The 24,830-nt window shown below is 42.7% G+C and overlaps 1 protein-coding gene across 1 annotated transcript in view; it reads right to left on the bottom strand.

Moving 5' to 3' along the window:
• LOC308125614 (melanoma receptor tyrosine-protein kinase-like) overlaps positions 1–24,830 on the bottom strand; it is a 41,317-nt gene that overhangs the window by 2,031 nt on the left and 14,456 nt on the right. Inside the window, exons 2-26 of the mRNA XM_080489500.1 lie at positions 17,538–17,689; positions 14,457–14,664; positions 12,938–13,072; positions 12,790–12,858; positions 12,517–12,635; positions 12,014–12,155; positions 11,734–11,847; positions 10,843–10,969; positions 10,608–10,681; positions 9,859–9,949; positions 9,212–9,411; positions 8,983–9,112; positions 8,425–8,515; positions 6,846–7,003; positions 6,577–6,609; positions 5,633–5,777; positions 5,392–5,514; positions 5,136–5,234; positions 4,440–4,625; positions 3,439–3,594; positions 3,188–3,263; positions 2,285–2,431; positions 2,077–2,174; positions 606–749; positions 105–198 (exon numbers count right to left, since the gene is read on the bottom strand). Of these exons, the coding sequence (XP_080345626.1) occupies positions 105–198; positions 606–749; positions 2,077–2,174; positions 2,285–2,431; positions 3,188–3,263; positions 3,439–3,594; positions 4,440–4,625; positions 5,136–5,234; positions 5,392–5,514; positions 5,633–5,777; positions 6,577–6,609; positions 6,846–7,003; positions 8,425–8,515; positions 8,983–9,112; positions 9,212–9,411; positions 9,859–9,949; positions 10,608–10,681; positions 10,843–10,969; positions 11,734–11,847; positions 12,014–12,155; positions 12,517–12,635; positions 12,790–12,858; positions 12,938–13,072; positions 14,457–14,664; positions 17,538–17,689 (3,111 nt within the window). The remainder of the gene's footprint in view (positions 1–104; positions 199–605; positions 750–2,076; positions 2,175–2,284; positions 2,432–3,187; positions 3,264–3,438; positions 3,595–4,439; positions 4,626–5,135; positions 5,235–5,391; positions 5,515–5,632; positions 5,778–6,576; positions 6,610–6,845; positions 7,004–8,424; positions 8,516–8,982; positions 9,113–9,211; positions 9,412–9,858; positions 9,950–10,607; positions 10,682–10,842; positions 10,970–11,733; positions 11,848–12,013; positions 12,156–12,516; positions 12,636–12,789; positions 12,859–12,937; positions 13,073–14,456; positions 14,665–17,537; positions 17,690–24,830) is intronic.

The following is a 24,830-nucleotide window of genomic DNA, read 5'->3' as shown; positions in this document are numbered from 1 at the left end:
TTCTCTTTTTTGTTGGTTTGTCAAACATGATCACGCTCTGTGACTTAAATATTTCAGATTTTTATTTGACTCATTGAAAATGTGGAGGTAGTGGTGAGGGATACCGTGGCCCTCGATGTCTTCTTTATCCAGCGCGCCATGAGTCGGGTCGGTGATGTATCGCATGGTGGTGCTGTTCTGACGCACCGGATGACCGTTCTGACAAAAAGACAAAAGGCAGATAAATGTGAAATGCGTTTGTGCACAATATTCCTTGTTACTTTCCGACTTAACTTCCTCATAATTAGAGAGGATATCGAGAGGCCACAATGAACCTCACTAAAAATCCAATCCAAGTCAAGTTCACCTGATTCAGTGATTTTGAGATTCCTCTTCTCTGTGTAATCCACTTGAGAGGAAGCAATTTAAAAATGTGGACACTTATTTTTTGGTGAAATTACTTTATTCATATAAAATATGAAGCAAATCCAATTGGGCCTGTCTTAACATGTTTGCGCCATAAACTCATGTTTCAAAAGGAAAATGAGCTTCTTCACAGTGATCTATTCTCAGTAAGAACTAGTTGTTAAACACAGCAGGAGACTGTAACAGGTGAGTTTTTGTACCGTGGCGCGGCAGGGCCGGTTGTCGTTGTTATTCAGGCCTTTGTAAGCCAGCAGATATTCTTCGGCGTCGACCATGCCGTCCGTGTCCTCGGTGCTCAGCAGGCGGGAGTAAAACCTGCTGTCGGACGGACTGGGCAGGTCTCCCTGCCACGAGACAACGGACACAAGAGGTTTTATTGTCAGTACACAGGTGTTACTGGGATTACAACTAAATCGTATCAGTACTCTTGGATTTAGAAAGCAATATAAATGCACAGAAAGTGCGGTGGAACTGCGCCTATTGTGAATGCAGAGCTGTACTGTGGTGTCCTGAGACGTATTCATGAAAACATTTGGTGCAAAATAAAAACTGAACTGTTTTGAGACAGTAACTGGCTGTTTCATCAGGACAACAGGTCCACTGGGATTGCACTGAAAACACTACAGTTTTATGGTCGTCCACCTATTCACCAGATTTGGCTGCTTGTGATTTCTTTCTCTCCTCTGAGATGATGTTCAAGCTGAAGGCACACTGTACACAGCAGAGAAATGATGTAGATGGTGAATTCCAAGCATGGCAGGAATGTTAAGAGGTATTGTTACTAGTGCCGTCAAAAATAACACCCTACTTTAATTAATTGATTTGAAATGTTTAACTCGTGAAAAAAAATGTTTACGGAATTAACGCAGTTTTGTTTACTTCAGTTATATCATTTTTTTTTTTACTCCCTTACTTATGGGCGCAGCACCGTGACGACAGTGCAGCACGATTCAGAGTGGAATAATATTAAGGCAGAAAGTTTCACTTTAAATTGTTAAGTGAAATTCATTAATACACTTCGTAAATCCGAATTTAACGACCAAAACAGCAGGTTGCCATGTTGGCTGACCAGTAGCCACCAAACTGCTAAAGCTGGAGGAAAGACTTGCAGGTAAAATATTAATTTCTCTTCTTTCTCTATACTGTGTGTGTGTGTGTGTGTGTGTGCGTGCGTGCGTGCGTGCGTGCGTGCGTGCGTGCGTGCGTGCGTGCGTGCGTGCGTGCGTGCGTGTGTGTATCACAGTACATTATTGCCACTTTGTTCATGTCATAAGTTCACAACGTGGTGGACCTGAACTCTGATAGAACCCAGACTTAAGTTAGATGTTTATTAATTTATGTTTTTATTATTTTGCTAATTTTGGAGAGAAACAGCAATCAAGCAAAACTAAAAAGACGTTATAAAAATAGTCTTTGAATTTGAATATAATCTGTGTGTGTTGAGTCGACACTAATTCTGTGGTTTTCCCTGAATAAATATCCATTACAAGCTTCGGTCTTCAGTAGAAAAGCAATGAGATTAATCGCAATTAATTACAGAAAATTGCGCAATTAATTTGTTTTTGTTTTTTAATAATCGATTGACAGCACTAATTGTTACACTAAAACTTTAATCTGTTTCTGTTTTCCTCACTTCATCACAGTTCAGACTGGGATAACTGATCGGTATACCTGTATAACCAGGTATCTGGACGGGTCGCTGGCCATTCGAGAGAATTCCCCAATCAGCTCTCTGAACTGAGGGCGACTGGAGGGGTCGATCATCCAGCCTGCAGCAGAGAGAGTGACAGAATCAGCTGCATTCATGAGAAATCATACGCCACAAGCTTGTGAGAAGCTGGAGACCCTCCGTCGCCACCTGCTGGTCATTGCCTCTTACATTTGACCATGATCATGTAGACGTCGATGGTGCAGATGGGAGGCTGAGGCAGCCGCTCTCCTCTCTCCAGCACCAAGGCGATCTCGCTGGCCGGGATGCCGTCGTACGGCTTGGAGCCGAACGTCATCAGCTCCCACACCGTCACACCTGTGGACCATCGAGACGACGCTGTTTTGAGTTGTAGGTGGCGTCTGATTGAACGGTGTAAGGCAGCGACTCTCCAGTCCAACTTCAAGTGTTTCATGTTACTTTCTCGCCGACAGTGGAGAAAATATCGAGAGGCCACAATGTTACACAGTGAAGCTCAATTTGGCTCTTTTTGACAGAATGTACAAAAGGAAGCAGTACATTTTTATTTCCTTTCTACCTCTAGAAAAGCTGCGAAAACTGAAATCTTTGAGCCTGTTGCCTTCTGACTGAAAAGCTCACGGGCGTTTAGAAGAACATCGTAACAACACGATATTTTCTCATTATCGAAGTGTTTCTCATTTTCAAAAGGAGAAAAAATATATACACGAGAACTGAATAACTTTATTTCAATGTCAAAAGAGAGGAAGCTTTAAAGTGTAGACTAAAACAAATCAAATTTTGAAATGTCCTTTCTTTTTTTTTTTTTAGACATCCCAGCTGATTTAAAACTTTTTCACCATCTGCTTCATTACCGATTTCAAAAACTGGTTTTACCTTGTTTGGATAAGAAATAGTGACATTCCAAGCATTTTTAACAACAAATCTCAGTATGACGGGACAATGAAAACATATTTACAGGATTGTCATTGTGCAAGCTTTTAAAGTAGTTATATGCGCTGTTTCCCAAACCAACTCAGGCGACAAAAGAGTTCAAATGGAGTCACTGCAGAAGCAGTCCTTTGTTTGTTACCAAAGGGTCAAATGTCGGCTCACCGTAGCTCCAGACGTCGCTCTGATGAGTGTAGGTCCACTGCAGGATGGACTCCAGCGCCATCCACTTAATGGGAACCTGTGCAGAGCAGAAAGAGACAGAGACAGTGTTGAAAGACCCAAAGTAACATCAGAGTGGCCCATGGAAAGATCAAGTTTCAAACATTTCCTGAAGAGTAAAGTAGGTTTTGACATGTTTGTGTTTGTTTGTTTTAATGGATAACATCATATAAGTCATCAAATCAGACACTCACCTTTCCTCCGTCGGCGTGGTATTCCTTCTCGTCGGCTGTCAGCAGCTTGGCCAAGCCAAAGTCCGTGATTTTTACGTGGTTGGGGTTTTTTAAGAGAACGTTTCTCGCCGCCAGATCTCGATGCACCAGATGACGCTCTTCCAGGTAGTTCATCCCCTGCACACACACACACACACACACACACACACACACACACACACACACACACACACACACACACACACACATACACACACACACTGGTTGTATTCCCTTCTTGAGTCTCCCTAAGAATATTCAACAGTTATGGACCAATGAGACCCAGTGAAAGTGTTGAAAAGCTGTATGATATAACCCCTTTAGTAAATACATGATGTGAATTGTTTTTAACCTATGTGTCTTCAAGTTGCTGTTGTTTTTCTACCTTGGTTCTTCATAATGACACACAGTCAGGTCACCTAATTTTTTCAAATATCAACAACAATGATTTTAAATGTGGTATTCTTTTTTAAATTAAAAATCCAGTTTTGCCTTGTATCGTGTCATTTTTTTTTTTTTCTGTTTCTGTGATATTTGTAATTATTTATCCGGAATGAATTGAAATATACAGATGAAAACACAAAGTCACTTTAACAATATTTGTTTGAATTGTCATACTTTGTTGATAGAAACAAACAAAACACCACACTGTTTAGACTACAGTGTAAGCATAGATTGACCTTAAAGAATGTTGCTCAGCACTGCCCCCTGCAGTGAGGCAGAGGTACTAACAAGTCCTGTTTTTCTCTTTTTGTTTTTTGATGTCAAACCATTGAGAATAAATAAGCAGCTCTGACGTGCTCACTAGCAGCTTAACGCTGACCTTGTTTGAGGTTTTCCCACCCACCAAATGAGACTTAAAACAAACTGGACAGATTAATGTGCCCAACTGTGTTTCGGCTAATGGCCTCATCAGGCTTAAATTGAGATGCAGGTGGCGGGGCCGTTGCCTCGGGCGCACAGACGGAGGGAGATTTTCTCACCTTGGCGATCTGCACGCACCAGTTGAGCAGCCACTGGGTGCCCACGTGGTGCCGGTGGTGCCGGACGTAGTCCAGCAGGCAGCCGTACGGCATCAGCTGGGTCACCAGCTGCACCGAGGACGTCAGGCAGATCCCCAGCAGCCGGCACACGTGGGGGTGATCCACGCTCGCCATCACGTACGCCTCCTGCACAATCAACCAATAAATGTAGGAAGTAAGGTTAAATCTACACAATTAGATAAATAACGCCGCTGCAATGTGTGGGATTTAATCTGCCACTGATCTTAAGCGTGTTCGGTTTTCGTGGCAAGGTTAGAAACACGCTCGGGATTCACTTTTCTCAGCATAACAAGCTCCTTTTAATCTGTGATTTCAAGCTTTCAGTATCCTCCAATGCTTTGAATTAATCATGTTTCTCACATTTGGAGGGCTGAAATACACATCTCCTTTCTTCTGGTTAGACACATTGAAGATCTCTGGGAGTAAAACTTCCCGGTTAAAGAGAATAAAAGAGTAGGTGTCGGGGGGGGGGGGGGGGGGGGGGGGGGGGGGGGGGGGGGGGGGGCATGTTCTTTCCAGCAAAGGATGCATCCGCTTTCTGTGTGGAGTTTGCATGTTCTCCCTGTGTGAGTGGGTTTTCTCCTGGTTCTCGAGGGAATAGTGAGACGGAGAAGGAGAACGTGAAAGTTTCCTTACGTCCAGGATTTCTTTGTTGGCTTTGGGTGACGTGGCTTCTCTGAGAACTTTGATGGCGACTGGGATCTTCACATTCTCCCCTTCAGGGATCCACAGACCCTTGAAACAAACATGCAGTGAATATCCCTCTAACTCAAAGTCATTCTGACAGTACTTGATTACAGTTACTAGTTAAAAAAAAAAGCCTTTGTGACAATGGTACTTGAGAAAGTAACTCTCGCATTATTTTTTCCCGCTCCACCACAGTCTGTCCTACCTTGTAGACGGTCCCAAAGGCCCCGGAGCCGAGCACCCTGACCTTCTTAAACTCCATCTCCTTCAGGATCCTCAGCAGCGCCTGATTGGGAGCCTGACCACTTGGAGTCAGTGGCTCCACCAGCTGCAACACACACATTTACACATTTAGATCGAGGAAGACACAAACCATGATGACAATAACAATAACAACACTGTTTTTCCACCGGGTGTTTCACCAAATGCTGAGACAAAAATAATACCTCTCTCTCCTGGAGGAGGCGGCGCAGGGTCCTCTTCCTCTTGATTTGTCGTCGCCGTAGCAACACAATGATGACCAACGACAGGATGACAACGGCCAGGAGCGCGCCGACCACGCCGACCGCCAGCGTGGAGTGTGCTGCAGCACTGTGAGAACACACAATTAAGAGTTTCAGATACCGAGACGCCCGACAGTTCAAGTGTGCCGTGAAGACACGTTTCCATCAAGTTCCATTTTAATATTTCTTAAGTCGATTCTATTTATCCGTTCGTCCCTTTTTAATACCAACTTATCCAACTTGGGACACTGGAGCTGATCACAACCAACAGATTCCCACTAAACTTTACACCAACCTGCCATCTTATTGGTTTATGCCTACATGTATTATTATATTCTCATATGTTGAACTCCAGTTATGTTTGCCATGAGTCATACATTCAAAAGTTTCAGTTTAACATTTACAACCATTTTTGTTTTGTTAAATTGCACCGAGAATTCCAGCTACCTGTTTAAATATAGAATTCCACATTGACTATCATTCAGATTTAGAATACAGAAAACAAAATGTTGTTAAAAGTTTGAATGGATGAGTGAATAATTTGTCATCTAGATATTTGACCGAGTGCATGTTAATATTATTACTATTGATTCCCATTTATATTTTAGCTTTACACCAAATTTTCACTAACTAGTGTACAACTAGAGTTCTTGGTTGTACCGTTGAGACGAGTTGACCAAAATTCAACAAAAACCGATAAACTTTCCAATTAACTGTCACTCTTACTTGAACGCAGTAGAGTTGAATACTGTTCCAGCTGTTGTTTAGATGCAAATAAAATTGTGTTTTAATGCATGATGCTTATATGATTGTTGCCATTAACCTTCTTTGAAGCTGAACGAATAAACGGACTGTGCAGCTGAGTGTGTGTGAGGGTGTAGTTTTACCCCGAGCATCCAGAGAGGCCAGGACCTGAACACCTGCAGACACAGACACACGGCAACTTCAAGTAAGACATTCTCACTTCAGGCGCTCTGATTGATGCAAATTCAATTCAATTCAATTCAATTCAATTCATATTGAGCCAAATGAAGCAGTTATTTCAAGACACGTTTACAGAGAATGACCCAACAGTTCTGCCTGAGACGGTGGGAAGAAAAAACTGATTCTTAACAGGAAGGAACCTTTCCAGAACCACCGCTCACACAAGCCTCACCCCTGGGTGCAGTTCTGGTGGCAGGACTGGCACTGGCCCGTCCCGTCTGGGTATTTCCAGATTAGCGTGTCTCCGTCTCCTTGCACGCCGTGTGGGCAGCGTGCCACGCAGTGGGGGCCATCTTTGAAGTGGGCGCACTGGGAACATTGGTCTGGACCCTGCCGGTGGAGGAGGAGGAGGAGGAGCAGGTCAGTCTTTAGCAGTTTAAATTCACCCAGAGGCAGTTGTCAAGCTGTTAACCTTTCCAGCTTCAGCTTTCAGATTTTACTCCCAAACTTCGACAGAACTTAGCCAGAAACCTTCAGTTTCTGAAGCCAGTTAAAAATAAAAAAGCCCGATAACAATAAGCTGCACATGTGCTTTGATTCAGTCGTCAAATTACCACTTTTTTGTGTTTATTTCTTCCCACATTTTTCCCAATGAAGGCCCATTTATTCTCCACTTCCACGTGCAAACATATGCATACTTTGTGCTGGAATGAATGTTTTGTGATCAATCAACCAGAGGACAAAGTACCAAGGGAAGAGTACACTCAAGTATTTAAAAAAACAATAATACAGACCGAGGCTGTAGTAATGGTGTTGATAATGAGACTTAGGCACAATCTCTACATTTGCTAGTGTAGTTTAGATGAGATTATTTCTTGTAAATAACATGAAATACAAAACACTTAGTGAATTGATTGCATCAACAAGAATTTATGACCTCATACAGAAATTTACATCTAGAAACATTTAGAAGTTTGATGCATTTATTCAATTTATTGTCTTGTACTTTTCAACATATTTTATTACATATACACTAAATGTTTTATAATGTGTTTCTTTGCTCACATTAATCAGTAAGAAATGTTTAAACAAGTAAATGTTTAAAGTATTCTGTGCCGTCATCAATACTGTGTTTATTCCTGGTTTTACCACTGGGTGGCGACATAACCGCATATTCCCAGGACTGAGGCTGCTTCTCTCCAGAATTTAAACTGCTTTCCTTTTGCTTTCTGTCAAAATTCATAAGAATTCTAATTTGTAATAATATCACTTCCCCGGAAAGGTCAAGATGTAAAAACAACACAACGGTGTGCAAAGTCTTTCTGAGAATAAATTCAAATATTACAACGGATTATTTGCTGCTGCTTTAGTCTTCATTAATCCTGTGTGTTTGGTATGTTTTTAAATCCAGTTGGTGTCACTATAGCACATTTGAACTGGTTTACTGCATTTATAAGAAACTGCATATGACTAATATTGTGCAATATCTCTCCAAAACTCGAACTGCCTTCAAGGCTCAAATAATTCACTTGGAGTAGCCGGATTGTGGAATTCCATTCATCACAACATTGTAAGTTGGAAAACAATGTGGCTCCCTCGGGTTATAACAATCGGATAAATCAAAAGATTGTGCAGCATTAAAAAGAACTACCATAGTAACGCTATTTACAAGTCATTAAAATCGTTAAAAAGCAAAAAAAACGTGCTGTGAAAACTGTGAAAGAATAGGACAGAATGTGGCATTTAAAAAAAAAAAAAAAAGTCCTCATGTGTTGCTTCTGCAGAGATGATGGATGTTCATGTGGACTGACCGGCCCGAGGCACGTCGGGGTCTCGCTCATCAGCAGACACTCCGGGTGACACTCCACACAGTTGCCGTTTATCTCCACCTCTCTGGGTTCCCTGCAGGCATTTCAAACAAGCGACACATTTCAAAAAAGTTGGAACAGTGGCAACAAAAGGCTCACAAAGTAACGGGCACACCTCAGAAATAAGTTGACAACGAGTTAGTTTAATGGAGAAAACATGAAGAACATGACTGGATGTAAAGGGAATGTTTCAGAGGCGATGTAGAGATGTGAAGACAAACTGCGTCTAACAACTGGAACAACTTCTGGGTTCTTCATGTTCAAATAAGAATATAACTATGAAATTTAGCAAATTATCGCATTCTCTTTTCAATTTGTTTCAACATTACTTCCCAACTTTTAAACATTGGGATTGCACTTGACGAGAAACAATCATATATATATATATATACACACTGACTCATTAGTCACTATAAAAAAACTCTATCATCCCCCAAATTGGCTCCCAATGGTTTGGTCCATTTCGCCGCCTGTGGATCAGTGGAAGTGTGTGGGTCTCACCCCTGCAGCAGGTTGCAGTGCACTACGCAGCGCCCCATGCGGTCAAAGTGGAGACAGGACATACACATGGTGGGCCCGGGACCCCAGCAGCCGCCCGAGCACTCCTCGTCACAGGTTCGATTCTGCTGCTCTGTGTGACACACGAAGAAACGCCATCGTCTAATGTTTGTTTTAGTTTTTTTTACCCACAATCCTTCAGTCTGGATGCGAGCTTCACTGGAGCACTCACCGCAGGTGGCGGGCAGAGCGTTGTTGCGCATGGTGATGATTTGGTCCTTGGACCTGAAGAGGCGGGTCCACTGGTTGGACTGGATGTAGCACAGCTCGAGGTTGTCCTTCAGCATCATCTTCCCGGCGCTCACCTCCTTCAGAGAGCGCAGGCCGAGCGAGCGGAGGTGCTTCACCTTCACCACCGCCAGACTGTGCTGCCTGGAGACGACACGAATCAATCCTCAAGTTAATGTGACCGTCTGAGATACTCCAAAGCTGCGTCACACAGCTCGGGTCATCGTGCTTTTAGCCATCTTTCTTTTCTTCATCAGACGAACAGTGAGCTGGAGATAGGAGGGCCTATTAGGACGCACCCAGTGTCTCTGTTTTTCTCGTTCCTCACACGTTTCTCACACAATCCAAACTCTTCCTGCTGCATTTTTTGTTTAAATTCTGTTGTGTAGCTTTTTATTTTTTGATGCTCTGTCAGTCAAATATGGGCGTAACAGAGGTTTTTCTGTGGTATTTTGATATATGTCACTTCTTAATATATGCAACGTGACCAGCCAAACAATTAAAACAAAATGTGGCTTAAACTCTGAAAAATACAGTAAAAACCATCACAGATTATTTCTGCTCCTTGTGGTCACACATTTCTGAACTCACGCATATGTCGTTCTTCCCCGGATGATCTGCAGGTTCTCGAACACTGACAGAGACGTCCTGTTCTTCGGCCACGACTGGATCAGCAGGAAACCTGACCGGCACAAAACACTGAGTTCACCAAAACCATCTGCAACAGCAACCAGCCGACATGTGTGAGGATGGAGCATGCACAAGCTTTCTCATTAGAAGTAAGAGGGTTTATATATTTTTTTAATGTAGTCAAAACTAAGATTACAGTTGTGACTACTAATCAATACTAATCAATGTGCTTCACGCTTTGTAGGTTGCTCTGAGAAGACAAGTGCCACTGTCTTCCTGACAACTGGTGCATAAAGATAAGTATTTATTCATTTTACATGTTAAACTGAAGGTTATGGCTTCAGACGCGTGTCATTACATTTTTTTCTATTGCCATTTAAACTCTTTTCTGCTCCAGACATCACTAGGAAAGTTCTAAATGTTGGTTCCGACTGAAAATGACAGCACTGTTAAATAGGCAGTAAAGCAACAAGTAACATTTCCACCCTCATTTCAGCTGGAGTTGCAAAGTTTTTGCAAAACATGCATTCGTAAAAAAATAATTCTTAATATATTTACAATCTAGTTCAGAAGAAGGTCCCAATTATAGCAGAGCATCAGAACCAATCATATGTGAACCAGAAATGTTTCAACGGGACGGTTAGCAGACATATCAACACAATCTTTGTTTCACCGTGCTGGAGGACAACGTTGCAGCTCTGCTGACTCACCTGTGATTTCCTTCACTGTCCTGAAGTACTCCAGCTTCTCGGGGTCCATGGGAGGGATGTTATCGTGCCGGTCGCTGAAACAGCCAGTCAGAGCAAACCTCAATCTCATACGTGAGTGCCGAGGCTAATCCAAAACCAAATCTGAGCACGAATGTAAAGATGCTCTGTTTCCTACGACGGGCTTGTAAGTACGGCCGATTGTTTAATATGAATCCATTCCCTGAGGCGGTCCTACCCGGTGAAGGAGGTCTCGATGACCACAACGTCACCGATGATTTTGGTGCAGCTCCGGAACGACTCGATGTTGGAGGCGTTGACGGCGATTGTGTTGACGAGAGAACCGACGCCGAGGCCTTCGCAGCCTGGAGGCAACAAAAAACCAGAATCATCCAGGTTAGTAATCTGTGGTTCATGTTTCTTCCTATCTGTTGTATACAGTGGATAATATAGGCTGTTTTGTCTTAATTTATATTATCTTATACAAAATGTACAGGGATATAGTACCTGGTTAGTAATGTGTGATGTAATATGGACAGTGTTGTGCAAGTGCTTAAAATCGGTTACTAGTCACTTTACTAGTTGTGGTATTGCTGAGATGTGTGTATCCGTCTAACTCATTATGTTTGGTTAATGAAAGGAAGATGCTCTATAATTTGGACGCTATTGGAGGAAGATGCTCTATAAATTGAATGTCGGGGCTTCTTGAGAAAAACAGACTCGTGAACTAATGACGGGAAGACGTTTGTTGTGGAACAGCTGCCGTTCCCAGTTGCTGCTGGGAGGAGTGAGGTAGTTCAGGATTAATGAGGAACTCCATCTCCAGTAAACAAGAGTTAAGTGAAATAGTAAGCAAGAGGACATCAGCAGCAGGTAACATTTAGCTCAGTGAGCAGGACAGACAGAGACTCTTCGGATGTTTTTATTTACAGCAAAAACTAACCAGCTCACTTTAACTCCCGTCCTAATTTTAGTGAAGTGCTCAGTTACTTATTACTTATTACTTATTACGTTAACTTATTGTTAACGAGATGGCACTATTAATCTAGAGTTCCCCATACTACCTCATACCCATAGGACTGATAAAAAATGACAGGTGGTTAAGCAAGCTGCTCTGTGTGCTTTTTACTTTTGGTGCAGGGTCCGTCACAAACTTTACACTGTTGGACTCCTTTTTCCTCCACCTCGTACATCCCGGCGCTGCAGGTCCGGACGCACGACCCGTCGGTCACCACGTAGTTATCTACAGGCACGAAGCAGAATATTGAATATTGGCTCCTTTCGTTGTTTTCACTGAGAGTAAACTCAAGAATCGAAGGTATCAAACATCCTTATGAAGAGGTTTTTGTTAAGAGATTTTAAAATATTAGTAATCACTCCGCAGATGGTGCGAGCTTTGAGCGTCTTACGTGGGCAGGCTTTGACGCAGGTCGCCCCGAAGGTGAACTTGGCGTTGGGGTTGTTGACCACCTCGTGGGTTTTGGGGTCGTAGAGCTTCAGGGGAGGACAAGCGTCCTTACAGGTCCCGTTGTCGTTAAAAGCCCTGCAGGCCTGGAGGAGAGAGGACACTCATTATCATCAGTAATGTAAAGCCCTTTGAGACTGATCACATATCAATAAGTCTATAACTTTATCAATGAAATCTAGTTTCTATGATCAAGTCCAAGGATAAACGCGACATTGTCTTGCTGGTCGTAAACATTACAAAGACGTCGCATATCTCGGTCACGTAAAAGCTTTAGAACAGACAACGTAAGAACAAGAAATATCTTGCTCCTCGACTCTCCTCTCTAAACTCTCACCACTAACAGTTGGTTCATGATTTCACGCCCACAGTCTCGTCCTCAAAATGCGATCTTAAGGTTCAATTTGTTCAACGAGTTCAAAGTCCCGTCACAGGCTGCACACTGACCAGACAGTCGGTGGCCCGCGGTCCGGTGCATCCTGCAGCACAGTGTTCGTTGCAGCAGTCGATGGGTTTGGGACCTCGGCATCTTTTACTGCACTGCTCCGCACACAGCAGCCGAGTGACTGGAAGAGACAGGCCATCACTTTGTTTCGTGTGATTGTAACTTATCACATGGATAAGATACCGTACGTAGACAGGGTGGGTGGGTTGGAAAAGGCGGGTTCAAGTTTCGCACGTGTGTCACTGATTTCAGTTTCCCTACATAATTGTGTTTACATTTCTGGCAGTGATCCGGTCCCGGCGCCCAACACGAGCCGTTCACACAGCCGCTGTCGCACTTCTGACCTGCAAGCGAGCACAGTGGGCGTCACTGAACGTCTCTGGGATTCACAGCACAGCACAGACTTCACAACACTCTGCGTACATTCCCGTGGGTAGGAGTCGCTGATGAAAAACGTTCTGGGACTGCTGTCTTTGTCCAGGATGTCCCTCCACTGGATGCTCTCCATGTTGCAGAGCAAAGGATTGCGGGTGATCTTCACGCCGCCTTTAAGAATTTCTGTAAGGACACGATGACAAATGAGAACTTTCAAACTTGGATCGGTCACACTGGAGGTCAGCCAATTATAAGAACTAAAAATATGGTTGGAATTAAAAAAGCTGACTATGTGACTCAGCATGGTCTTACTTGTTTAGGGAGTTGGGATATACCATCTCATATTTAAGGGAACGAAGTATCATGGTAAAAATTAAAGACTAAAAAAGTCAAAAAAATCTAAGTAGAAAATATAAGTATGGTGAATTTCTTTTCTGCAGTGAAACCATTATCAAATCACATCACACGTCATCTGTCAAAGTTCAAGTGGCTACACGTATTCCAACGAAGCAGGTTTTAATGACTGTGCGCCGTGCGGCTCAGCTGAAACGTCAGCGTCACTGGCCGCACACCGCTCAGGTGTGGTCCGCGTCCTGCTGCCAGAGCGCAGCTTGTTGTTGACTGAAGGCTTTTGAAATGACGTACCGACTCCACCCTGAGCGGCCCGCGGCCAAGCTCAGCCGGCGAGCGATTAAACGAGACAGTCAGCCGCTCCTCGGTGGCTCGTAAAGTCAACGAGGCACAAAAACAATGAGCCGCTAATTAGAGTCTTGAGACACAATGAAACGGTTAATTTGTGCTTCACAGTGAGCACAAACTGGAGAAAAAAGGTTCCTTATTTTGGACTCAGGACTTTGAATTATCTAACCCATATTGAGCCGCCGGGACACACTTCTTCATGCGGCTTTGTCCTTTTTCAGATCTCCTTTATTGTGCAAATAGGACCAGACTAGACATTTGAGGGCCCGTGAGCCGACGCATTTTGTTATCAATCAAACTCATCCATGTTTTCGCTCTCAGCTCTGAATTGTTTCGTTGTTCTTTTCGACACAGGAGTTTAACTTTAACAAGCTACAAGATATGACTCCTTAAGTATATGACTGTAAAGACATGTCTTTTTTTTTTTCTTTTTTTTTTTTAATCTCTACTGAGGTTTTGAGCCCTAAATTGGCCTCAGTTTTGTGAACTGGCCACCTCACAAAACAACTGAATGAGCTCTGGTCCAGAAGAAAATGCATGTTCATCTCTACTAAATTAGTTTTTTCATGACTTGTCCCGTAACAACTCTGTGCTTTAATTGCTGACGTTTAAAGCTCCCCAACAAGGCGAAGCTGACAGCATCAGTAAACTCAAATTTTCTGCATGAGAAACCATATTTGATCAAGTATAGACAAAGACAATGTGCCTAACCTATTACCACACTAACAATTATGATACCTCAGGTCTGCACAGCCACGTAATGAGTTAAATAGCTGGTTTAACCCTCTTTGGCTGCAGTAACCTGAACTGAGTTTAATCAGCTCATTCCTCAGCGCCTCTGCTGGATTCCTGATGTTTGCGGACGTACCGCTCAGACTGCTGAGCTGCAGCTCCCGCAGCCCGCTGGTGTAGTTCAGAGTGGCGGACGACGGGTTCCTGTTGTAGTTGGACATCACCAGCAGAGCGTACTGGCCCTCGTAGAGGTTCTGTCCACGGATGAGCCGCAGGTTGAACAGAGGGATCACGGCCGCCTCGTTCATGGCGATCAGAACGTGGCCGCCGACTTCTTGGATGGACTGAAGAAGCAAAGAGACACAGGCTGAATCAACGAATCCCCAAAAACCAAACGGTGTTTGAGCTCTGGAAAGAAACTTCACTTTTCACACACACACACACACACTCACACACACACACACACACACACACACAAAATTATTATTAAATAGGAGTTAAAACGATCATTATACAGAGTGACGAATAAAGAAAGAATTGTGATAAAATTGTCTTTTAATAATGAAACAAATGCAATTAATGAATGTAAATTAATTAAAAGATTGATACAACGAGATACTAGAAAACAAATAGAGAAGTACTCAACCATTAAAGTATAAAATAACAAATTACCAAACACAACAGAATAATCCTTGCCCAAAGGGTAAATTCAAGTTTTTTTTATTATTTGTCTGTTTCAGCGTTTCTTATAGACTCCGTCACCCACAGTGGTCAGTGATCAGGCTTGTACACATTTAAAAAGTTTTAGTTTATTGCACTAATTTGTTTTTATAAGTATAGACAAACAGTGCGTTTAACTCAACTACACACAAACCTTTATATTATATATACATATCTATTAAAATATTAGTCTGCGAAAACATTATTTTCTCGTCAATGTTGGTGTATTCAGCTTTTTTCCGTTCATTTCGATCTACACAGCATCAATTGAAACAATGCTTGGCCTCATGGTGATGCAGTGAGAAACACAGGAGGTTGTAGGTTTCCAGACTAAAAACATAGACTTAAAACCGATTGGCGACTATAAATTGTCTGCAGATGTAAATGTGTGTGTCTTTATTTCGTGTGTTTGTTCTGTGATTGAATGGTGACTTCATGGTGAATCCACCCTGCCTTCACCCATTGTTAGCTGGGATTGGCTTCAGCGCTTCATGACGAAATCATCCCACAACACTAAATATTAAACCAAAAACTCGTGGAAATTAAAACTGGCAAATGGCCCTGAAGCAGCTCAATCTCATACACAGGGTCCTTGAATGCATCACAGAGTGCAAACAGTTTTCCAAACTTAAATCGCCGCGGGTGAAAAAAATGTAACAGCGAGTAACTCACAGTCGTTTGACTCACCGCTCAATCGTGACCAGATAACAGGTGCTGCAACATTTTCCGTCAGGTTCTGCGACCTGACTCGCAGTTTCACAGAATCTCTATTGTGACACATGTAACTAAACAGCTCCTCAATGTTTAGACAGCTTTTAATACCACAGGTAACATGTGCCAAGCTGACAAACTAGAGAGAGTAAATCAGCCATTCGAGAGACTCTAAATTATATATTTGTGAAAAACACCCTCTAGTGGCTGGATTGATCATGACAGGAGCAATGTGGGAGCACTGCCGCAAGAACTTTAGCACTGGAGAATGAAAAGTCTATATAGGGATTTTTAAATGGATACAAGTTTAAAGAAATAAATCCCAAACAGTGGACGTCTTAAAAACGTGTCAGAGAAAGAACACTACCTTTTACAGAGGGTGTGGGCCCTCTTTCTGAATTCCTGATCATCTTAAACATTACAGTGAAGACAAACAGTTGTGGAAACTTGCTCATTAACATACAAAAACCTTCCAAATAAACCAGAGTGTTTTCCCTGAATCTAGTTTGAACAACTTCAGAACAAGAAAAGCCTCAGCTCCCTTGGTAAAAGGTGGAAAATACTGCAATAAAGTATAAAGTACATCACTTTCTGCATGAAATTCTTTGTTGCTTTGACTTGGTGAGTGATTTCAAAGTTCTCAGTCCAATTGAGTGACAATTCGCTTTTATCAGTCACATAGATTTGGGATTGAAGAAAGCTATGACCAGAAAGACTTATGTTGCCCCCTAGGGGCCATAGGAATTATAACAAGTGCTATAAAGAGATGCAGTAGAACCTCTGAGGAGTGGACCGGGTAAGAGCAGACACCCTAACCAACCAAGCAAGGAGGTTATATAGGAATTATTAAAGGTTTTTCATTGTATTTTGCACCAGAATGTTTCATTAAAATTTACTTTATGTTGAGCTTGTAATAATTTTCAGTACTAACTGTTTGATCTTCCAAAAATATGGACAATTTCATTACATACAATGTGGCCACAACAAAGAAAAACTTTAAAGTGTAAATTTAAAGGTTATTATTGCAATATTTAACTAGTCTGATCCACTCAAGATTAAAATGGACTGTATGTGGTCCCTGAAGTAAATTCTTTGTATATACTGTATATATCTTTGTATTGGTTCAGTTATTTGCGTTTTAATAACCATAACATATTTGGTGTTTGGTTTGTTCAATATCAACTGGTCCTACAATTTGTCCTTGTGACACGTCTCTCCAAAAAGAGGACACCTGTCTTCAGGGGACACCTGCCCTGGCAGTTTAGGGCGTCTCTACATCAGAGGTTTTACTGTTTATGAGAAAAGGTTTGTTTTTGTTTTAATTAGCATTTTGAATTAGCACTGATGTTGGTACATGTAGCTTTGAATCTGAGACAAAATAAAAAAATAAAAAAATAAAAAAGCGAGCATGTACGTTGTGTGATATAGAACATTGCGTCGGTATTCTAACTCCGCCCGATGCCAAGGCTGAAAACTGTGATGCAACAGTATGAGAGCTCTCATTACCCAGATCTTAAATATTGTTACCATGGAAACCAGAGGCTAATGTACATATTTCAGTTACATTTCATAAAAATAAATCAATAACGTTTTAATAGGAATCTTATTACAGTGTGTATCATCTGAACTTTGTACATGTGTGTAACTACAACCTACCTGTTCTAATTATGAGGTGGAAGTGGGCCATACTACCCCACCTCTATGTGACTAATGAACATAATTGCATTGTATGAAAAAAAAAAAATAAAAGAGGTTACAAGACAGAAAGGAAGTGTTTTGGACAGACCTGGAGGAAGGACAGGTCCTGGTGCTCCAGGGTGTAGGTGACCTCCAGGTTCTCCAGGACGATGGAGCAGTTGGTGTACATCCTCAGCATGTTGTCATAGTGATTCTCACGAGTACCCAACAAGTTCAGCTGGTTGCTCATCCCCTGGCACACTGAAACACAGAGAGGCGCTCATGAATCAAACTGGTGAAGGGACCGAGCTGGACGCCGTCCAGCAGGACTCTGAACTCCATAACGAGCAACGACCTCTCGGCTGCAATCAGACTATTTATGAGTGAGTGTTTGAATGCTGAAGCAAAAGCAACCGTATTGATTTAAAAAGACCTGTTGGCAATGGATAGTGACATTTATCGGCTGCAGACTTACTCTGAAATCCGCTCTAAATCAATGTTGTGTTCCCAGAGGGCATGCAAACACACCACGTGTTGAGTAAAATCAGTCAAACTGTGGTGTTGCGTTTAGGACAGTTACCACAGAGGAAGAAGAGCCCAAGCTGAGGCGTTTCTTTGAAGAGTTTGCGTCATCTCCCTGAGCTTACGCATCAAATTACATTCAATCAAAGCAGGGAGATTCAGAATGCGAGACAAAAGAGCGAACCACTACACAACCATGTGGGCCAGTTAAGCACCTGAATGATACTATCAACAGGACAGTGGAATCAGATCTGCTCTCAAATTAAATTCGGTTGGTGGTTGGCTAGTCAAGGGTTAACGTACTAACTGGTTCCCACCAGTGTTGGAAGAGTTTCCACGGTAACGTCCAGCCAGGTGTAGTTCAGGTAGTTTGAACACAGCCGTGTTTTCACATAACAATCATTGTGTCGCGCAGAGTATTTAAAGTAACCCTGGGCAGCGCAGGCGGGCGTGACAACACTTTAAACTGTGAGGAAAGAAAAAAAACAACGAGCGATGACGTGGACGAGCTCATCAGCAGCTGCAGGGCCCGTGAGAGAGGAATGAAGTCGTACAGGCTCAGTGTGAGAGAGAGACGAGCAGGGAGGTCTCTGACGCAGAAGAGCGAAACACAGATTTGGTGACAACTGCTGTTTTTCCGAGACTGAACTCTCAATGAATTGTCAATTAGTACTGATTGTAGTTAAACAAGGCTTCTTTGCTATCTGTTGGAGTTACTTTCTTTACTGTGAATGGGCAGGAACTAATTACTTGAGGAAGTAACTATTATGGAAGCTTTAATAATGTAAAAGGTGCAGTTGTGCAGAGACGGCGTGTTTTCAGGTTTTTTTGTGCGAGTTACTGCAAATTAGCTCTTAGTCACAGTTACTGGTTACGTCTGGATGAAGTACTCGTCAATGTAAATAAAAAGGAAGTAGATTCAATCATTGAGTTCAGAAAAAACGACATCACCGAGTGGGAGAAAGATGCTCTATAATCTAGATGTCAGATTTTATTACATCAGTCAGTAGGAGGAAGATGCTCTATAATCTGTATTTTAGTGCCTGTTAAAAGAAATGATCTAATGACAACAGAAATAAGTAGCAACAGAACAGCAGAGATAATCAATCCACCAACATGCGGACACAGGGAGCTCTGAGAGAGAGAAGGCAGCCAAAGCCAATTATGGATACTGTGTAAAGCCAGTAATTCAAGTTGCTGTCAGAGGATCTGAGAATGGGACTAACGATTAATACTCCTCCTCCAGTAAACAGGATTTTGCGATATGGTAACAGACCTGCTCTTCACTGGGAACAATGGCTTTGGATAATGCTAATGCTGACGGTGGGCTCAGTGAGGGAGACAGTGGTTCTGCAAGTCTCCCAACAGTTCACACCCAAAAAACCAAAGTACCCATGTCATTGAAATTTCGCTCTCTTACAGTCCTGTCCTGTTTTTCTCACCCAAGCTGCCTCATTGAGAACCCAATCTGTCCCCAATCTGTCCTCTGAGGTGGACTCTGTAATAGACGATGGACAAGCTACACAGGACGCAGTTGAAACGCGAAGGTGGAATACAAGGAAAGCTGCTTTCTCTGTTCCCGTGACTGCGACGGTATTGGCCAGCTTCCCCACTGCGATGTCACAAAGTCAACACAGCTGCTTCTCTCCGTGCTGCGATTGGCTCGAGGGCACACGTGTCGGGGGAAGCCAGTTCGCTGGAGCCTCGGGAGGGAGCGTTCCACATCTGGACGGACACACATTGAGACTGTATGTCATAAACAACCGCCGTGACATGTCAAAACAAACTGGCGATATTCATTTTCACACCTATTAAAGCCCATAAAACTCTCCCTCGGCGTTTCTGTACGTCCATCCGGCCTCCTCCCACTCATTCATCCCTGAAGGCCCTGTCTTCCTCCCCTGCCGTCCGTCCTCGCCCACACATTTACTCACAATCCCTCCCTGGATGTTCCATCCTTCCTCCGTATCCCAACATTCCTCCATTCTTACTACTTTCTCCTCCATTTAACCCTTTTAGCTCTGCAGCTGAGGGGCCAAGAGCAGAAATGCGACAAAAAATAACCGCCTGTTAAAAAGTTTGACGTGTCGCTCAATCCAGATTGATTTGTGGAGATGTGGAGACTCTGGAGTGTAAACAGTAGTAGGTATTACCGTAAGTACTTTTGGTTAATAGCTGTTCACACAAACTGCATGTAAGGAAGCATCATTGAGCAGCTCCTGTTTTCAGTGTCATAGATACGCAGAAAAGTGTCCCGATTATTGTTTTTTAAAGTGGATTAAATGACGAAGCTGTACAGAATTCAATGTGGAATTCCCCAAGGCTCGATCATAGGCCCGCTATTGTACAGAATCTCGCTGCAACTGGGCTCTAAATGTTTTTCATTATTTTTTATTAAGCCTTTTAGCATCATGTCAGAGTGGATGCTGCAGCTTTGTGTGGATCTGCAACTCATTAAAGGTAAATACGATCAGCTAAATTGTGACACCAATGAGCCGTAGCAACATAAACACCGTTAATGCGAACATCGAGATCGTAATGATGATGGCTGAGTAAGAAGAATGTGTAAATGTGGGTTGAGTGTTTGAGTGCTGACAAGATGAGTCGTCGATCTAATCTCACACACGCACGCAAGCACACACACAGACACACACACACACACACAGATGTTTGTACAGGAACTGGTCTGATCTGTCATCTTCAGCTGGCAAATGGCACACTGCACATGAATGGAGCTGTGTGTGCGTGTGTGTGTGTGTGTGTGTGTGTGTGTGTGTGTGTGTGTGTGTGTGTGTGTGTGTGTGTGTGTGTGTGTGTGTGTGTGTGTGTGTGTGTGTGTGTGTGTTACGCAATACATGCCCATGTTCTTTGGAAGCCTGAACGTATCACAGAACTGCTTTTGCAATATTTCACAACCTCATTTCCATAAAAGTTGGGACATTCTGTATTTGGATTAAAGCAGATAATAACTCAAGCCCTGGATCTGTAATGAGGAATTAACAGAATTTTGTTGGTGAAGTGGTTCGCGCTGTTGCTTAATAACAAGACAGCCCAGTTCTGAATCCAGGCCGGGGCCTATAAGTGTGGGGCTTGCATGTTCTCTCTGTGTGCTTTTTCTTCTCGTACAGAAAGATCAACAAGAGCTTAACACAGCTATAGACAAGTTGCAGTCAGATACGCTTAAAGGCTTCAGACACAGGTAAAGGCTAACAAGATTGATTATCTGACCGTTTCAATGGGAAGCAGCCAACAAGAGGGAAGTCCAACAAGAATCAATAAGACAGTCTATCAAAATCAAAAAGGCACAGGCAAAGGCTTAAACGAAGTCAAGATCACTATTCAACAGCTCCTGACAGACAAAGATAACTGCCAACAGGAGTCAAGGTAGTTATAAAGAGGTTTTGAATGAGGACAGAACAATCTGAGAAAGAGCTGAGAAAGGGTTAGTATCATTTCACTTCGACTCAGAGCCGGGATGACAAAACAAGTCAAGATGGCTGCCCGTCAGTTTCAATAGGAAGCAGGCGACGGCCGACAGGTTTCAATTAAACACATGTAGTGTGCAACAAGAGTCAATATGATTGTCGATCGTTTAATGAGATAAAAGCAAAGGCAAACAAGAGTCAAGATAGTTATACGCTTGTTTTATGCGGCACCTGCAAACACAAGTCAAGGTTAATGATTCACTTTCAATGTTTCTAATAAGAGTTTCAATGAGACACAAAGACCGACAAGTGTGGAGAGCGTTATCTGTTACGTCCATCTTGGCTCAGACAAAGATAACACACGTTTTTATGAAAATAATTAGCTGATCAAACCGTTTTAGCACACAGTTATTGGAAAATATAAGATTTCCGTGGTACATTTTCTGTTCAGTGGGGGTCTGACAGTCATACGACACGAGAACGTAAAGCACAGGTCGACAAGTATTTACCTTGAAAACTGTGAACGCGCAAAAAACTGCAAATCTTTACATTAGAGGAACTTAAATCGTCAAGTTTCTCCCACCCAGGTTCATTAGTTCTCTTTAAACTACTAAAAATGACCACGGGTCTTATCGTTCAAACTTTTTTCTTTTTAAGAGTCTTTAGTCGCACGTGGCTCTGGTTACTGAAATGTGTTAGGGTATAAATGAAAAATACAGGTAAACACTCATTTTCCGAGAAGGTCTGTTTTTGTTTGTGTGCGACAGACAAAGTTTTCTGACTGGAAATGTGTCTCAGTTATGGAGTTTGAACTGTTTTCAAGGTTTGACAAACACGGGGGGGGGGCAGGGACGAAGCCCAACAACTCGTCTGCTGCTGCAGGAGACCTTTTACATGAGTTCCCTTTTCCACTTCCTTCTTCTTCTTTTTTTTTTTACATTCTCTATGTGAAATCTACTTAACTGTGCTGCTCTCTGACACATTTCTGTCAGAAAATATTCCAGTTTGAGCTACAGTCGCTGGATCGGACCAGAAGACACTTCCCACCTGCATCAACATCGACTTTAAAAACATACATAAGGCCATGGTCGTTTGGTGGATCGTTTACAAGGTTGTCTTCATCTGTTTTCTGTCTTCCGCTGATCTGATCACATCCAGGTAGTGTTTAAAACCTCACTGAACAGCTTGGCCGCCTGCTGCAATCACAAACTACACCATCGATCACTCCACAAATCAAAGCCTCGGGTTTTAGGAATTATCTGTAATTCCAGTTAATAACTACGCCCATGTATCTTCTTTAGACTCTCAATTACTGCGACGTCAACAAGCTGTTCAAAATCTGACAAATTATTACTTTTTTAAGTTTCCATGTGAACTGTTTGAACTTTTCAGCAGTAACTTGTAAATAATCTTCAGCCTATGGCAGCATACTTTTCAAGTTGCGGCACGCTGAACGTTGTATGGGAATCTTGTCATGCTATTGGACTTCGAGCAACTCGACGAGTGTCTGAATACTTTGTTCAATGTAAAGAGGCTGTAAAAGTAAAACTTTAAGACTTTTCTTTTATCTTTTCAAGTCAATGTCGCCCGTTCACAACAAAGTTTAGCACATAATCACGGATATAAAATAAATCCTTTGAATTAGAAAAGGCCCCGAATATGTAGAGGATGATCAAAACCGCTCTGTATTTATTAAGGTTCCATCCATCCTCTGAGTCTATATGGATATATCCAACTCAGGTCGTCCTGAGTTAGACCTTGGCGGGACACACACACACACACACACATACACACACAGAGGCAGGCAGTCACACACACTCACATTTTGTAGTCACCAGTTCGCCATAAACTAATTTTTTTAAGGTGGAAGGAAACGGGAGTATCTGAAGAAAAACTCACACAAAAAGGCCCCCAAACCCAAACTTCAGCCAGAGGTCTTCTCACGATCTATGAAAAATCTGTTTTTTCTTTGCGACGCCTGGAGTGACTCTTAAAAGTTGGGACGGTGAGCTTTTGGTGTTGGTAAAGTCCATTGAATGATTTGGGTTGTGAGCACTGGGAGTCATGACAGAATACCGTCCATACAGGTGAGTCTCAGCTGAAGTGCAGCAGGTACGAAGCGTGGGGAGGAAATCAGTTCTGATCCCGGTGGTTTTCTGTTGAGTCAGCACTGTGAGTGGGAAATGCGACGACCAGAGTGGTGAATGAACGTAAAATCAGCATGGAATTCTCGGGAATGAACGTTGAATCCACAGATATTTTGTTTTGACATTTTTCTGACAATAAAGAGACGCGACACGCACGGCCTCAGGTAAAGGACTTTGACTTTTGGCATTGAGAACACGCATGCAAAACCACTTTCAAAACTCCCTTTCAAGTGGAAAACCGAAATATACAAGTTTAGATGGAAACTCTACAAGTGGTTTGTTGCCTCACAATGAGAGATCCTGTCAATATGAATTTCTGTGTACAGTTTTCTTTTTCACTCCAAAATCAGGTGTTATCAGGACGTTAACTGGTGGCTCTAAATTGCCTGAATAGAAAAACTATGCCAAGGTTCCTGATAGTAAAAGAAGCAAATCAGTGAATCTGCAAAGTCAAGTTCAGTTCCCTGTGGGTTCATTACCACAGCTGCCAGACCGGATTCATAATAATATTGGAATAAAGGTGTTGAAAATGTGCTTTTGTAGTTGCTTTATTTTATCCATAACTAATCATAAAACATCCAATGAAAGAGAGAAATAGAGAACTGAAATGTGAGTCGCCTCACTTTAAATTTATTTTACTGCTCTTAGCTGTTAGCCGCTAACAGGGAAGATGAACTTTCCTGGAATCCGTCCAGATCGCAATCAGAGCAGCAGCCAATCACGGCTGATTATCTGTTTCACAACCAGGGATAGAGGGGGGGATAACACACACACACACACACACACACACTGTGTGTGTCAGTATTGAATTATCTCTAATGAGTGAGGAGTTGCTGGCTGCTCTTTCACACCGCCCTCAGTGTTTCGCTGTCAGTCAGTCCACACGTTGTCCCTCCACACTGAGCTGGTTTGTCCACTTGTTGACAGACCGGGGCGTCCAATCAGCTGCCTGAACAGTAAAACCGATGGACTCTCATTATAGCGACACAGACCCGAGGCTCGGGTCTGACCCTTAACTACAGGAACAAGACACAAAGGAGCGGAGACAAGCAGTGTGTGACTCAGCAGATTTCAACAGGACTCAACCTCTCTCATCGGTTTCTGTCAGTCAGTGTCCCGTCGGGCCCGACTGGAACCAGGAAGTATGATTCTGTTTCAAATACTGAAGCCAACAAAGCTTACGTTACAATGTTTTCCTTCATCGTCATCACACAGGTTTGGCACTCATCAGCAATGAAACACATGTTTGTTGTTGTCACCATGGCAACAAATCGCCATGTCATTGTAATGCTCACCAAAAGGCGAGTG

Source organism: Lipophrys pholis (genome assembly GCF_963383615.2).
Source record: "Lipophrys pholis genome assembly, chromosome: 20".
Classification (NCBI taxonomy): domain Eukaryota; kingdom Metazoa; phylum Chordata; class Actinopteri; order Blenniiformes; family Blenniidae; genus Lipophrys; species Lipophrys pholis.
This window is presented reverse-complemented; position numbering and strand designations above follow the sequence as displayed.